This window comes from Vipera berus, assembly GCF_964194415.1.
Source record: "Vipera berus genome assembly, chromosome: 6".
NCBI classification, from domain to species: Eukaryota; Metazoa; Chordata; class Lepidosauria; order Squamata; family Viperidae; genus Vipera; species Vipera berus.
In genome coordinates, this window is record NC_138208.1 from 65,495,649 (window position 1) to 65,512,914 (window position 17,266).

General features: G+C 39.4%; 1 protein-coding gene across 2 annotated transcripts; it reads left to right on the plus strand.

Moving 5' to 3' along the window:
• The first annotated feature begins 497 nt into the window (after positions 1-497).
• On the plus strand, positions 498-16,439 carry TXN2 (thioredoxin 2). 2 transcript variants are annotated; one of them, XM_081331420.1, is made up of 5 exons: positions 522-598; positions 1,215-1,305; positions 2,619-2,896; positions 6,303-6,426; positions 14,346-16,439. In XM_081331420.1, exons 3-5 carry the CDS (start codon positions 2,619-2,621, stop codon positions 14,460-14,462), a joined length of 519 nt encoding a protein of 172 aa, XP_081187546.1. In that variant the 5' UTR covers positions 522-598; positions 1,215-1,305; the 3' UTR covers positions 14,463-16,439. The 2 variants fall into 2 exon arrangements, with proteins under 2 accessions (XP_081187545.1, XP_081187546.1); XM_081331419.1 differs by lacking the exon at positions 1,215-1,305 and having other exon boundaries at positions 498-598.
• The last annotated feature ends 827 nt before the right edge of the window (positions 16,440-17,266 follow it).

Genomic DNA, 17,266 nt, shown 5'->3' on the forward strand with positions numbered 1-17,266 from the left:
CTAACTAAGCCAACCACAAACACGCTTTAGGAAACCTAAAGATCAAAAGCTTTTTACTTTACATTTCAGCCCGTTGGGCAGCCATCTACTTCCACAGACACACTTCGACCCTGCCCGCGGCGAAGGTGAGCAAACACAGATCGGAGCGCGCGTTCGCCATTGGTGCAGTAAGAAGTGGTAAGGTCAGATTTCCCCAAGAGCCAATCGGCACCAGGCTGAACAGTTTCTTGGTTTTCTAACCAATTAGCCCATAGCAGGGGTAGGCAACCTCGGCTCTTTTATGACTCATGGACTTCAACTCCCAGAATTCCTGAGCCAGCCAAGCTGGCTCAGGAATTCTGGGAGTTGAAGTCCATGAGTCATAAAAGAGCCGAGGTTGCCTACCCCTGGCCCATAGGATATGCTTATTCCTCTCCGCCTCGCCCAATCAACTACCAAAGTTGTCAAGCGCTTGCTTTCAACAGCCAATCACCACGAGAATAGTTAGGGTTGCGTTCTAAAGCTGCGTCTGTTCGTCCAATCAGCTACAGGAAAATACGGTAGTTGAGCTTTTTGACTCTCCAGTGTGGTCGTGAGGGGCTCTGCGGGGAGTGTGAAGGTGAGAGGGGGAAATGGTTCCCGCGACGGCCTTTATTGCCATTATTATCAAGTCGGTGATAAGGGAGCCTTTAAGAGTCACTCTTCGCGGGCGGGGGGGGGAGAATTGAGACGCGGGCAGGCCGGGTTTCATGTTCAACAGAGCCGCTTTCTCCTCGAGGAGCTGTCATAGTACTGACTAAAGCAGAGGTCTTCAAACTTGGCCCTTTTATGACTTGTCGACTTCAACTCCCAGAATTCCTCAGCCAGGCATGTTGGTTGAGGAATTCTGGGAGTTGAAGTCCACAAGTCATAAAAGGCCCAAGTTTGAAGACCTCTGGACCAAAGAGAGGAAGACCTTCCAGCATGTGCAGAATGCCAATGCTGCATCACTGCAACCACGTGGCTTAAGCTTGTGGGGAGGAGAGAGGAAAAAAAAACTTCAGATCAGGAAATAAGATTTTTGGATAAAAAGTTTCTCTTCAGGAGGTTTCAGAAACTCAGGTTAAAAGTAAAAGAACCAGGTTGCATTGCCGGTGTGTTTTTCGACAGAATTTCTGACCCGTTATTAAATGCATAATATTGGGGAAATTAGTAATTGCGGCTTGTTTCATAACTTTCCCTCTATTTCACTAAAGCTGTTTACATTTGCTGCAAGCTTGCTTTGGTTAATGCCAAAACCTCCAGGTCAAGGAGTGAGTTAGCATAGATTTAAATTAAGACCAGGAAGTAAGTTGCATTTTAGTAAATTTTGAAGATGTTGATTTTGAATGTAAAATGATTATTAAAATGTGAAATTTTGGGGGAAATGTATTTTAGAGCAGATACTCCATCTTGTCTCCCAATCCCCAATCAAATTCACTATGCTTAAAGAGTACTGTATTTGCAATACAACCTTTCTTTATATTTCTAATTTGGATGAAAATAGTTTGCTGTTGTGGAATAATGCTGTTAACAAAATTGTTGTGGGGTCTAGATAATATAAGTGTAAAAGTGCTGCAGTATTAATATCATAGCCATATCATAGTAATATCTCTTTCAAGTGTCTATCAATATTTTATAGACATAGTAGTAGCAAAACAACTGTGTTATGGTTGTCCACCAGACAGAATATATTGGAAATGAATCTCTTTGAATGGCATTTGCAAGTTCTTTAGTATCACTTAACTATTATTATACCTTATCCATTATTTATAAATTGTAAATAATTTAGCACACTGAGATACTCAGTTGATATAGTAATAATGATGTGCTATTTAAAAAGAAGGCTATTTGTATTATGTCAATAATTTGTGCTTCTTAGATTGTAAGCCGCCCTGAGTCTTCGGAGAAGGGCGGGATATAAATGGGATTAAAAAAAAAAGGAACGGCAAATTAAAACAAAAGATTCACTCCTATCTTAGACCATTGGATGGAGAAATCAAGAGCATTTGAGTTGATAGGCTTAGGAAATAAGCCAAAGTGTTGCAGCTCAGAGAATCTGGAGTTCTTGAGAAACTTCTATAGTGCTTTAAAGGCTGGTTCATAATTCAGAAAATTAAAGTCACTTCTTTTTTTTCATAAACCAATATTTTAGTATGGGCTTTTGCCATCTCATAATAAAACTAGACAGCGCATTGTATATATTTCAAATGGAGAAATGTGAGATGACAAACTAGATGCAAGGACTTAATAGTTGTTTCTTTACCTAGTGTGTAGGTGTACCCGCAATATATACAATAAAATAAAAATACCAGCATATTTTAAGTAGCACATGGCATATATAAAGTACATTGAATTGGAGGAGAATGCAACTAAGGTGGTCCGAGTACTATTGGTAATTATGAGGTAGCCCAAACTGAACACAGCAAATACATATATGTCAAAGGAAACTGCTTTGGGAAATTGGCATTAGTTGGGGGAGGTGTATGAGAACTTTTGGAATCAGTTGGGAAGGGATCAAAGAAGCAACAGAATGGGTAGGCTAGAGGGCAGTGAAAATGTAGGGAGTTTTTAGGATCGCCTTTTCCTCCTTATGATGCTTTTGTTTGTTCTTGTCCTAGATGGCCCAAAATCTCTTCAGATCATTATTGTCTATTCCAGTCAAGCGTCTCACACCGGTGCTTCATCCCAGACCCTCATTGCTTCTGTACAGACTTTCAGTGCTGCCGTGCAGGAGACCCTGGTGTACTTCCTTTGCTTCTCCTGCTATGCCTTCACAGACTAGGACATTTTCTACTTCTCAGGTCTGTTGGCATACTTTTAATATCCAGGATGAGAATGACTTCCAAGACAGAGTTTTGAAAAGTCAAAAACCAGTGGTGATAGATTTCCATGCCCAGTAAGTATGGTGTATATGTCTTTGTTACAAAGCTGTCAGAGTCCTTAGTGTGCTATGTATGTATTATATACTATGTAGTATGGAGGACTTTGACCCCAAATGGTATAGCTAATAAGGTCTGCCTCTCTCTCTCAACTGGTTTCACCTAGATGCCATAGGATAACTGAGAAGCTATACTAGGTGATTACTATTTATATCCTCCTTTTCTCTTACTCGGTAATATAACGTTCTAAACCAGCAGTCCCCAACCTTTTTACCTTGTCAGCCTGGAGTGAGGGGGAAGATCATGTGAGTGGCAAGTGCACGCATGCGCGCACACATCTCTGCATGAGAGCAGTGTGCATATGCGTGTGAATGGAGGGTGCTTGAGTGGTGGGCATTTGTGCTCATGTGCAAAGCTCCACGAGTGGAGAGTGCTCACACATGAAGCTCCATTCATGAAAATGGAGCTTTGCTTGCAAGTGCCCTCCACTCGTGAGTGGAGCTTCGAGCAAGTGTGCAAGCACCCATCACTCAAGTGCCCTCTGCTCGCGAGGGCAAGCACCCCCACATGCAAAGCTCCATTTGCATGAGTGGAGGGCACTTGTGCTTGCACATGAAGCTCCACTCGTGAGCAGAGAGTGCTCATGTGCAAAACTCCATTCACGCAAAAGGCACTTTGTATGCAAGGGCCCTCTGTGTATGTGAGGGGAGCTTTACATGCAAACAAGTGCTCACGTGAACTTTGTGAGCGGTAGGCCCTTGCACATGAAGCTCCACGCACACGAGCAGAGGCATTTTGTGCAAATGGAGCTTCATACACAAGTGTTCTCCACTCACATGAATAGAGCTTCATGAGCAAGGACCCACCACTTGTGCAAGTAGAGCTTTGTGCGTGCGCATGCACGTACACTTGCCCATTGCGCGGCCCAGTTTAAACAGAATGTGGCCTGATAGTGGGCTACAGACCGTGGGGTGGGGACCCTGTTCTGAACCCTTTGAGTAGAGATAATATAAATAACATATCACAATTTTTTTTCTCATGAAATAGTGAAAAAAAGCCATTGGCGTTCTTCAATTTTTTGAGAAAGAGGCTGCATGTTTAGTTTGTTGGTACTTTCATCAGAGTATAGGCAGATGCAAGTTTGCAGGGCATTAGCTAATCAATAAAAATAAGGCACTATTGCTTGGATATGGGTCTACCAATTAATGGAGGAAAGCATACAGATGCTTTTATAATGCAATTTCATGTGCCTTTCTTTACTGGAATATAATCCTCATCTCTGGTTATTAGAAGCTTGAAACATTTACCGGCTGTTACCTCCTTCCTATTTCTAAATATAAAACAAATAAGGATACGAAATAAGATGAGATGATGTGAAATGAAGTAAGTGCAGTGTGGTAGAATGGGATATGAACCATGTTGAGGATGATGGGCAAAAGTTTTATCCTCTTCCACAGAAGAAAATTTTTAAAAAGCCAAACAAAGAACTTTCAGAACACCAGCAGGAATAAGTACATTTAAAATTTGAAGTACGTTTCCTGCTCTCTTGATTTCTCAATTCCATTGTACAGCTGACAGGGAAAACATCAAAAGTAAAAAATCAGATCAAGAAGTACTTCAGTTTCAAAGTCCTTGCAGTAAAAGTAAACTAAATGTACCATCCCTTTTTAAACTGTGTTTCTTTACCTATTTGGCTGCTGGACTACACCTTCCTGTTAATTTGTCACAAATGAATGGTGAATTCTATTCAGCAATTTTTTTCCTTATCAATCTTATGTACGGTATTTATTGGAGGAGTAGCAGTTTGAATAGTACATAGAAATGGGTTAGATCACTGCTAGATTATTTCCTAGCACTAAATTCACTCTACAGATTTCTGTGAAGTTATTTAAATGATATCATACTTTCTTGCAATTCTATGTTGCTCCAGATTTTTTTTATTGATGGACATAGATAATGGAATATTGATTTGGTGGATTTTTTTGAGAGATATTTATTTTTATTTTTATTTTTATTCCATTTATATCCCGCCCTTCTCCGAAGACTCAGGGCGGCTTACAAGCTTAGCAGTAGCCTTCATTCTACTGTATGTATATGCCTGCTTATTAGGGCTTTCACACACCCCCAAGCGGCATTATTACAAAGTCAGCTTAATTGCCCCCAACAATCTGGGTCCTCATTTTACCTACCTCGGAAGGATGGAAGGCTGAGTCAACCTTGAGCCTGGTGGGATGCGAACCTGCACTAATTGCAGGCAGCTGGTGTTACTTAAGGAGGCATTAGCCCACTGCTCCACCAAGGCTCTGTAAGATACATACATATACACATATAAAAACCATTTTCTGATTCTCTTAGGACTTCCTTTTTTAATTCTTTAAAACAGTGTAAATGCCTAACATAGACTAACTGCTGAATGCTTGTTCTCACAACACCTGGCTGGTGGTTATAACATCTGAAAACATCAATAGAGGCTCAATGTGCTAAAGTTACTTCCTGTAATATGGTATCAGTTTCCAGAGCTACAAGAAATTGTAAATGCTGTTGTGATGCTGAGAATTTGTTTCAATGATGTAAGATCAAAATAGCTGCAGCAAAAAAAGTTCTAGTATGTATAAATCAGATCAAAAATCACCTGGCCAACAATCATAGCATCCTACTATTTTCATTTCTTGTTGATTTTTTTTTTACCAACAGGATGTGTGAAAGACTTTCCATTATGAAAAGTTACTATAACTGAGGGCCCGTGATGGCTTGAATAAGAGACAAATTAGTATAGAAGATATGAACCTTGTCCCTTACTTGTCCTTGTTTAAGTGTCTATTTTGCCTGTTGTACAATATTGGGAACAAGTTATTGCAATATATACACAAATAGGCAAGATCTTTGCACATGATCATTGACAGTACTCTTTTATTGATTTGAACGTGTGGAGAAAGACACTGATATATAGTAAACTAATAAGGCAGATTACAGGCTGCCTTATTAGTTTGGATGACAACTCTCTGTGTCCTCTTTTATATAGTTTTCTTTTGTCTTTTTGGAAAGAAATGTGGATTTCTGTTGGTTAGAAGGCTTATGAGATTCTGAAATGATTTTGGTGAACATAGTTTTTTTTGCTGCTCTTATTTACCCTTGGCATAAACAATATGCAAGAGGCTTATGAATACTTTGCAGTAAAATACTCTGAGCAGTTTGTAAACAGCAGCTTTTAAATCTTGGCACATACATTATCAAACAAAATGCAGACTCATATGTCATCTCTTAATGTAACAATCCAGGCATCACTTTTAAACTTGATACTTCAGTATTCAGAGGCTTCTTCTTAATGGCAGATGCTTGTCTTTATCCTTTGGGAAGTATCTTGTAAAAAAAGTTAATATTGCTTTTTCCTCATTAAACTCTAATGTCTTTCTTTGTTGTGAGATGGTGTGGTCCTTGCAAAATCCTGGGCCCCAGACTAGAAAAAGTGGTGTCCAAACATGAGGGGAAGATTCTGATGGCGAAAGTGGACATTGATGATCATACTGACCTTGCCCTTGAATATGAGGTATGTCCCTGTAACAGCTCTGTGATTGACACGTGCATATTGTGTAGAGCTAAACTAGTTTATTTTTGTTTGTTCTGATTACCAATTTTGACAAGAAGGAGTGATAGAATCTGTGACTGCTAGGCATATAGCAGAAATAAAATAAAAAAATGAAAAATAATGTAGTTCAGTTTTCCCCAACTTGTTCACCTCCAGATGTACTGGATTACTATTTCTAGAATTTGCACAGTTGCAGATTTAACATGTCTAGGGTGGGGGATAACAGATCTGGAATTCAGTAAATTGTGGGAGACATCCTAGTGGAAGAGTTGGAGCAATTCTAGGTCAGAAGTCAAGATGCATCCTTTGAGTAATGGTGTATGAGGCTTTTTTTAAAAAATAGTGAGACTTATTGATCTTCATTGTGTGGGAAATTGAACTAAAGAATGATTGACTCATGAAGAAAAAAAGAAAATCATTAGGAAGGCCAGTGTTATTGGTTTAGAGTAGCCTTGCCCAGGAATAGTGAAAATTATAATCTAGCACTGAAAGTCAAAGATCATCCCTGGGAAAGGAAATGGCAAACTATTTCTGCATTTTTGACAAAAGAAAACTGCCTAGATTTGTCCGGAAGACACCAGGAGACAAGTTTGACCCAAACAAGACTTTAGCCTTAGTAAGTTGAAGCTCTTGGCTGATCTTGTCTGGATGTCATGGTTCCAATTAATGAGACAGATCAAAGCACACTGCATGATTGTTTATTTCAAAAAAGTCTATAATAATGAGAACGGAGCATCGGCACTCGTGGATGGATGCCAGAATCTGAATTCTCCTCCCCTTAACCCATCATATCTACAGAATCTCCCTCCCTTAATTACACGTCATGAATCACATTCACCAATAATTTAACACATGAAGTTTCACTTCCCTTCTGAAGCCTGCTCTTATCTTCTCAAAACATCCGGGTTGAATTCCTCCGGGCTTTAGTGATTCAAAGCCAAACAGTTAAAGCAAAAGGTTGCCTCTTATATTGTCAGTGCAAAAACATGTCAATGTTTGCAGCATTGACACTGGATTTGTAAACTAAATTAGTTTTGTACCAGATTAGTATTTGATGGAAGATTACCAAGGAATATTAGGGCCACAGACTAGGACACTGGGAGATCAAAAATTATACTAAAAAAGGCCATAAAATCCCACCTCAGGCTCATGGCCAAGAATCCTCCATGGACATGTCTATGAAATGTCCACCAGTTAAGCTCAACTCACCTCTACTATTAAAGGTTGGACAAGGAAGAGTTTATAGTAACCTCTGATATAAGATCCATAATCTTAAAAAAAACCCCATCTCTAGAAAGCAGTAAGAAGTAGCAACTCCTTCAGAACAGAGGAAGAAGAAAGGAGAAAGAAATTAATTTTGCTTTGCAGAATTCTTTACAAATTTAGATTCACTGTGTATGTGTGGCAGGACTTTACCGTCTGAAGAACTCCTGTATTCTATAATTTGTTACCTTGTTGTAAAAGCTGCAAGAATGCAGAGGACATACAAACACAAGATGGAAACTTAGATCTCCCTCGCTACTCGCACCCCACTGAGGGATAAACATACAGCTCAGTGGTATGCAGAAGGTATGGGCTTATATTCCAGTATTTTCATTATATTGAAAGAGAATGGGACTGAGCTACTTAAAAGACTTGAGAAGTTAGTACAGGTGGAAACAAGCAATTTATGCTGAACCTGATGCAAGTGATCCGTGACTATCAGGCAGTTTCATCAGGCAGATCCCTCTGATTGAGGTCTTAAGATCCTAAATAATTTCCTCCTGCTAGGGTTTTTCAAAGTTCCCTTTACAATCCTGTGGATTGTCAACAAATTGCAGTAAACTTCCCACTCCTCTTTGCTGCTCTCTCCCACTTCTGTTTACAAGACAGCTGATATCGAGGCCTGAGCATTTCACAACTCCCTCTCTGGAGCAAATTCTTTAGAAGACAGCAAGAAAGTGAGAGACTCCCCCTTTGTATGTTTGGAATGCTTGTGCATTCTTCACATAAGTCCTGGCTTGCCCCAGGCTCCAAGTTGTCCCAGAGGAGCAACCATCCATGAACTCTTTCCTGATCTAAAAAAAAACCCTTCCTGGAATGGATACTTTGCAAATCAAAGATTTATTGTCTAGTTCCCAAATTGGGAAGGCATTTGAACACCCAGGGACAGGGCCCCTTCTCTGCTGTGTTGTCAGAACCATCCTTAAACATTTTACGGATGCTGGGTTGGACAAGGCTGATAGGCTGCTCCATGACAATTATGTCATATGATAAATTGATGAACCAATTCTGTGCTTTCCTTGTCCTCTGATTTAGAATGTCCTTTCCCTCTTTAAGTGAGGGCTTTTTGCAATGTGAGTTCATCTCGGCTTGCTAGAAAGGCAGGAAGAGGGACCTGTCTCAGCCTGTAGCCACCTTACCTTGAACTTTTTTCTTGTACTGACATGTTTCCATCTTTCCTGCTATTCTCCAGTTTGTTCAGTCCTACCCCAAGGATGATAACCCTTCTTTTTGGCCATCTGCTGAGCAGATTGAAGTGCAGGTGGAAAATTTATTTATTTAAGAAAATGTATATTGCTGCCCAACTCACTCTCGGTGACTCCAGGCAGCTTACAAGGATAAAATACCAATACCAAAAACAATAATCCCTCACCCCACCCCCAGCAACAACAATAGGGCCTCTTGGTGGTCTCCATATCACTCTGGGGTCTCCAGGCCCGTTGGCAGAATCATGTCTTCATGGTGTTGCAAAACAGTGTCAAAGTGGGAGCCCATTTTATCTCTTCATGGAGATGAAGGGAAGGAGCTACTGTGGAGCAGACACTTTTTCTTGGTCCCGTTAGATGGACCTCGTTAGGAGATGGGATCCGTAGCATTCCCTGCCTCCCTACTCTCGTGGGTCAGTTATGACTGGGAAAAAACAGTCTTTCAAATAACTTGGGCTTTGAAGGTGCCAACCAGCACCTTGAATTGGACGGAGAAGCAAATTGGCAGCCAAAGCGGCTCCATCTAGGCTTCTGCAAGACTATCTCATTTTGAATCAATTGAAACTTCTGGATGCTTTCCAAGAACTATCATCTACCTCTCCATGGGCTGAGTCATAGAGCTGAGTGTCATCAGTGTATTGATGATATCTCAGCCCATGGAAGCAAATGATCTTGCCCAGCAGCTTAGCAAGGATGAACGAACTACCCCCATCACGCTTCCACCATAGATCATCAAAAAGCATAATTAGTGCCATTTCTATTCCATATCTAGTCTTGAACCCTGACTGTAAAGGTTTCAGATAATCTATTTCATCCAGGAACCTCTGGAGCTTTTATGCAACCACCTTCTCAACAACTCCCAGAAAGGAAAAGATTGGAGACAGGATGAAAATTACCCAATATAGTGGAGTCTTAAGAAGAGGGCAGACTACAGCCTCCTTAAAAGGCTGGGGCACCACCACCTCCCACAGAGAAGCATTAATCACCACTAGAATCCACCTACATGTCACCTTCTGGGAAACTTTCACAAGCCAGGAGGGACATGAATCTAAAACACCAATACTTGCACTCATATTCTCTAGAATTCTGTCTAGTTTCTCAGGAGCAATAGTAACAGAGCAACAGTAAGTGTGTCATGGCCACAATATGAATGTCAGCTACATGATCCGCAGCTGGTGTGAACTAAACAACCATAGCCCTTATGGTTTACAGTACTGAGTGGGAAACATGTTTTTAGAATTTTTATGGGGGGAAAAGCCCATTAGCCTGCATAGGAACCCTAAGCATATTAAAATGAAATATATCAGCATCCTTTAGATCAGAGATGTCAAACTTGCGACGTCAGATGATGTCGTGCGACTTATCGGAACTTTTTCCCCATTGCAATGGGGTGGGCGCGGTTTCCTTGTGACTGACACCTCTGCTTTAGATGAACTATAACACCCATAAACCTCAGCCGTTTGATAAAGAATGGATTCTCTTCTGTTGTCATCCCTGTTTGGTTTTTAGAGTTAAAAATACGTTTTATAATTATTGTAAGTATTGACTAGAGATTATTAATATACTAATGATAATGACTTTTAAGGATAGAGGAAAAAAGATTCGTATCAGTGTTAACTATTATTTGAAATTATTTTAACAAGCCTAAAGGTTCTTTAAATTTTATATCCAAAACTAAGTAGAACATTAATAAAACCCTGCAAATTACATCAAAATACTTCTGTCTTAAGCTGAACACTTAATCCTAAAGTCTCCACTGTATTGTTACTTGTTTGTGCATGTTAAAAGATAATAAAACGAGTTAAACAGCAACGAAAAAACAACGTTTAAAAAGAAAAGGAACAAAAGGCTACTTGGTTTCTGATTTCCTCCTTTTCGGCATCTAATTTGTGGTCTTTATAAACAATTAGTGTCCTTTAGGGGACAAACTGGTTGCTGTGCTGCATAATGTTTATTCATTTTGTTTTATTTTTTAGATATTTATTCCACCTTTATTTTACAAGGAACTCAAAGTGGCGAACATACATAATACTCTTTCTTCCTCTTATTTACACACACACAAACACACACACACACACACACACACACAAACACACATCTTGTGAAGTGGGTTGAGCTAACAGTGAGTGATTGGCCTAAAGTCACCCAGCTGGTTTCAATCCTAAAGTGGCACCTTAACTACTATTCTTGCTTAAATTCTTTTGTGAATATAAACTGTTAATTTTGCCATTGCTGTATCCCTGCTTTTGACCACTACCTTCAACTTATTTTATAAGGTTTAACAACACTTTAACTACAAAGTCTGAGAGGGTCTTGGTTGAATACAAAGCGACTGGAGGACAGCATCTGATTTGATCTATACTGATCTGTACCCAAAAAACTGAATAGTTTTAAGCTGCAGCTCGGAAGAATGGTTCCTCCATTCCACTGCCCATAGTCAAAACCAAGCCAACAGTTTTCCTATGTGACTTGGGGCATTTTTTTTTGTAAAGCCCGATTCTCCCTAAGGAAATGAAATGGGAATTTGGCAAAAGGAATGCTGAGTCCTTGCCTTATCCTTTTCTATTTTATTTGGCCCCAAAAAGACAGAGATAAAAATGAACATTGTTAGAATACTTAAGCTCTTGCCAGAAGGGAGGGGTGTATTGGGATGCATTTCAAAGGCCTGTTTGAAGTATTAGAATTGAACTCTAGAGGGCGCTGAAGGATATCAGACAAAACTGAGTAATTTGACTGTTAAACAGAGTACAGTATGAGTTTGTATTTCTTTTTTAAACCCATCCTGGATTACCATGGGGTGTGGCACCCTTAAGAAATCAGCTTGCATTGGCCAGCAGAGGAAAACAGACTAGTAAAAGCAGGTCTTTGAGTCTGGAGTTTGTGTATGACAGATTGCTGATGGCAGCAAGATGCAGGCAGCTGAATGCATATTTGATGAGAGAGCGCATTCCAGGGAAGAATAGCATACAAGATAAAGATGGGACATGACCCACTGTCTAAGATAAGGGTGCCAGAGGAGCTGTGGAATGTATCGGCCCCTTCTGACATTTTTATAGATTCCTTCAAATCCTTCTCTGCACACATAAAGGGCTGGCTTACATTTTTTGGGTGGGGGGCCTAGCCTGTGGTTTTCAAACTTTCCCAAATTACACTTTTGTGGCATCAGCTTGTTCAGAGTTCCTTGGGCAATTCTCTTACTGTTTGTCTCGTTGATAATAAGACATTGATAGTTATAGACCAATAAGATTTGGGGTTTGCAAGAGAGGGTGAGGAAATCCGCATTCCTATTTGGCTGTGTTGTATGGGTATTTAGCATTGTGCTGCAGAAGTGCAGAGATTTAAAGACATAACAAACCTATTTATGCATGCATGAAATCATATTTGGAGCTAAATGTTTTTGCGAGCTGTTGTGGCTGTTTTTTGACTAGCTGAGGCTGTGAAGTTGCATAGAATAGTACAGGATAGGATAGGCCTCAGTACTCAGATCCTCCCTATGAAAAGCAGAACTGTGCAAAGAAGGTTTGTGTCTGATTTCACACTCATGTTTTTAAAGTTGATAGTGTTTTCATGCTTCTGACGATCTGCCTGACTCTTTCTCCTGACTCTTGTGTACATCGTTAAAATGAGCTTAAGCATAAATGGCTCTCCAAAATTGTCTTTAAAATCAGGGGCAGAAAAAATTGGATGGATAATTTCTCTGGACTGTTCCAGGGCAAAGAGAAATTCTCTGAGGATTGCTCAAGATATGTCTCCCCCTTTGTGGTGATAGCACAATTTCTGAAAATGCTGTGGGAGGAAGTTCCGGCATGATGTTTTCCCTTGGGATCGAATTGAAGTGTGGGAAGCCAGGATAGCTGTAAATCACCAGAGAGATGATTGTACAATGAAAGAAAGGACGTTATTACACATGTCCCTTAGCTACTTTTTAGTTAAATCAATGAAAGAACACCATATTGCACCTATGAGAATTTCTTCAAAACTTTCTTTTTAAAGCAGGGGTGTCAAACTCAATTTCATTGAGGGCCGCATCAGCATTGCGGTTGCCCTCAGGGGGGCAGGTGGGTATGGCCAGGGTGGGCGTGGCCTACTGGGTGGGCGTGGCTAGAGTGCGTATGGCCTAATGGGTGGGCGTGGCCAGCTCTACATCGTTCGCATCAAGGGTGCCTATGGGGGCCTGGGCAGGAGTGGGACAGATCTGAGGGTCTCTGGCAGGAGGAGGGTCTCTGGGCCGGGGCCAAGGCAGTGGGGGCCGTTCCCTCACTGTTTCCAGGATGGCTTCGTGGGCCACATGAAACCACTTCGCGGGCCGGATCCGGGCCCCGGGCCTTGTGTTTGACACATCTATTTTAAAGCATTCCAAACCAAATTCTTTTTCGTTAGATTTTATGAAAATAGATAATGTAAATATAGAGGGAATTATCTCAGTTTGGTACTAGATAAAACCACTGTTAGGGAAAAGTGAAGAAAAATCACTCAGTATGTTAGCAGCATTTCCAGAATTATTGCTATATTTAACAGTATTAGTTACTGAATCAAAAATGGCAGTTTTGGTCCAGAAATAGCCAAGGAGTGAAGAAAGAGCTGCTTAAAAGCTTATTTAATCATAACTGTCAGAGATTATCTTCCTTAGCCTTTATCCATTCAATAAGCTCCGTAACACTCTGAACTTGGGATGCCAGAACTTCTGGCAAAATTCAGAAGTAAAAGGCAAGTATGTTTCTCTACACCTACACATACCATATCACAAAAGCAGGCTACCTCATCATCTCTTTTGAAGAGCTTCATTTCAAAGAGTGATAGTGTCCCATTTAGACTTAATAAAGTTTAGCCTTCTCATCTTTACTCCACAGTTTTAAATCCTATTCATTCCAGTTGTGAAAAAACTATGTATTTTAAAAATTAGTTCTCTTACTCTGAAAAATACATCATTTTTTTTTACTTGAAGATCTCTTTGTGCTTAGTAAATAGCATGACCTTAATTTAAAATTGATTTGATAATCCAAAACAGGTTTCCTAGTTCTCTAGGAAAGAATCTTCCCCAGGTTGATCTCTTCATGTGTGTTGTGCTGCAACTTATAGCCTGTGCCAGGTGACCACAAATCTGGAGGGCACCAACGTGGGGAAAGTTGCTGGTTAGAATGACCAAGCTGGGATTACTAACATCTCTGAGTTAGAATGTTTTTATTCCTTTATAGAAGTTTTTACATAAAGTGGACTTTAAAGACATTTTCTAAAATGAAGTTCAACACTGCTAAATTTTCAGGGAACTTTCTAACAGGAAGAATTAATCATTTACCTTTCAACGTATCCTTTGTTTTAATGTTTGCTTTGCCTCTGGAAATGATGTTCACAGGTCAGTGGAGCTTAGCTATTATTGTGCTTATGCCTTTTCTTTTGTGCTCTTGTTCTTAGGTGTCAGCTGTACCCACTGTCTTAGCCATGAAGAATGGTGATGTGGTGGATAAGTTTGTGGGAATCAAAGATGAAGATCAATTAGAAGCTTTTCTCAAAAAACTCATTGGACCCTGAACAGCAAGGAAAGTTGTGTTCCCTGAGCCAAGGCTTTTTCCATTTGTCCTTTTTTTTTAAAAAAAATGTTTCCTTAGAGGGGAATGGGAGAAATTGCATAGTTGGACTAGCATCTGTTTTTTTAAAGAGAGCGGATGATGCCTACTTCCTCCTTCTTCTTCTGGGGGAGTGGTGCTAGTAGTTCCTATGGCAGTGGAAAGGCTGATTGCTCTGTGATAGAGAAAGACTGGAGGTTGATGCCTGCTAGCAGATGCCCGATGACAAAAAAGTCTTCCTAATACAGCAGCCTCTTCTTAATGTACTTTCTCATACATATTGGAGACACTTCCCGTTCCTGTCCAATGTAAAACCAATGTGGTTAATTATTGCTGCTTATGGCAGCAGTTGTTCTGCTTCATTTTCTGCAGATTTCCTCCTTTGTTTAGTGGTAGATTAAAATCATTAGAGTTTTTGACGGTAGCCTCAGTGCCTCTCCTGCTGTCATCAATTAAATTGAGAAAAACATTGATTGATTGGAGCCTTTTTATTAGTAGATCTATAATAAAAAATAGCTGTAATTATTCCAATTTTTTTTGGTATAGAATTCCCCTTCTGCTATATTCTGTTCAATGTAGCTTGAATGGTATAGAGTTGAATAGGGAATATGAATAAGGAAGAGTTTTGCATTGTTTAAAAAAAAACCCTTCACTAGTCCACAGACACAAAGCGTCTTGTGAGAAGAGACTGTCCCCTCTTTTTTTGCCTAAGCATTTTATCTCCAAACATATTGGATGAAATCAATGCATCAGAAGTGCTTTTTCAAAAGAACTAATGAAAGAAAATACTTTTTCATGCCACTTTCCATTTATTTTTGAATTTATTCTCTAGAAATGATAAATCAAGTCAAATGTTTTAATTTCAGGCCAGATGTCCAATTTGTTTAGATTTTGCTATGGATGTTTTACATTTTGATAAATCTGGGGGTGGGGGGGGGAAAACTGCTAGATTGTAACATTAAAGGAATTAGTTAAGCTTCCTTTATTGATTATAAGGAAGCTAAGCAGAAAAATTCATTTTTTTCTTCTTTAACAAATAAAGCAACTGGTAGAAAGTTTATGAAGCATCCTTGTTCTACACAATCGTACAGTCTTTGCATTTTAAATATTAAGGAAATTAAAAGAAAAAAATCCAGCCGCTTGGTGCATCTAATAAATTCAATTATATCTTTATTGCCTTGACTTTTTAAACCATACGTCAAACTTCAGCTGCTTATGGGTAGAATCTGAACTACCATGGATCTACTGAAAGTGAAATGCTTCAGTTTGTTTCTGTGTCATCTGAGATGGAATTTTTTACACCCCTGCCATTACTCAGCAATAGAACATGATTAGAAATATTTTAGTATTGGTCATAGAAACATGAGAATGATCAGAGGTTGCCTTCACATATTACTATAGAGCAGTGTTTTCAACCATAACAACATTAAGATGTCAAGTCCACTTCTCAAAATTTTGCAGCCACTATGCTGAGAAATTCTGAGAATCCAAAGATCTTAAATTTACTAAGGTTGAAAAACATTGCTATAAAGGATAGTGTGATTTGTTTGGATTTAGGTTAATGTATTGTTTGAAACCAGCCTTATATTATGTAAATGAGTGGGTGATCTGTGGCTTACTGTGCTGTTCAAACCCAGCCAATAGTTTATTTAGCAAATCATGGCAGAGAGTGATAGGTCAACCGTATCAGTAATTAAGCAAGAAATTTATGAAGATTCTTAACATTGTCCTTTTTTTGATAGTTGCCCTAGATTAGATGGACATCATGTTTTAAACAGTCTCAAAATGGAAGTAGATTTTACTCTATTTCTGCCTTGTACTGTTACATATTTCCTATAATAACAAAGTTATTAGTCTGTGCCAGGATAATGCATAAATATGGCTCCTATTGGAGAACAGGATGTTCTGTGAGCTTGTAATCAATCCAATAAAGCTATTCCAAATCTTTATTGCAGAAGTTCAGTAAATTATTGGGGAGTTCTAGTCTGGAATTAGCTTGTTGTACCATCTTGGCCTTCAGGTCATAGCTGATGCTCTGAGTGAATCAACAGAGATGAAATAGGTTAAGACTTTAAATCAAGGACAACTAAGAAAAGGCCCCTAAGTTTCATGCCGTCCCATTGATCTATTTAATAACCCCTGGAACTGTATTTCTGAAACTGCCAGCGTGTTTTTCACTATTTTCAAACGGGAAATACGCATATGCTACTGGTATACTCTGTATAGTTAGTACAATTAACCAAAAGCTCACTTTATGAGATTTTTGGAACTTCCTCTAAAGGTACAAAAAAGGTACAGGATAAACTTTTAGATGCAGTCTTTTCCCCATCTGGTTTATTAATAGTCTACACTTTTTCACTCTGAAAAGCTGTCAGAACGGTTTGTAAACTAATTTTTTAAAAGGTGCTCCCTGCCTTGAAACCTCCTTCTAAAAAAAATGCACAAAGTCTCAGTTTTACAACAAAAGATAAGGTTAGTTGGAGTTTCAGCTGGGTTTTACAGCAAATCCTATGTTATAAAGGGCAATTTAAGCTTTCAGACTGTAGATGGTTGTAAGCTTTAGAAAGGCTATTTTTTGTTTTCACCATAATTGAACGTAACTCCTCTCAGCTAATTTTCTGTTCCTGATCATTTTTTTCACACATCTTTGGCTATTAAGTGAGTAGTCTGGTAGCCAATAAGTTAGCCAACAGTAAACAACAGCCCAATCAAGGAGCCACAAAGAATACTCCCTCCAGAGCTGAACAGGGCAAATCACTTGTATATAAA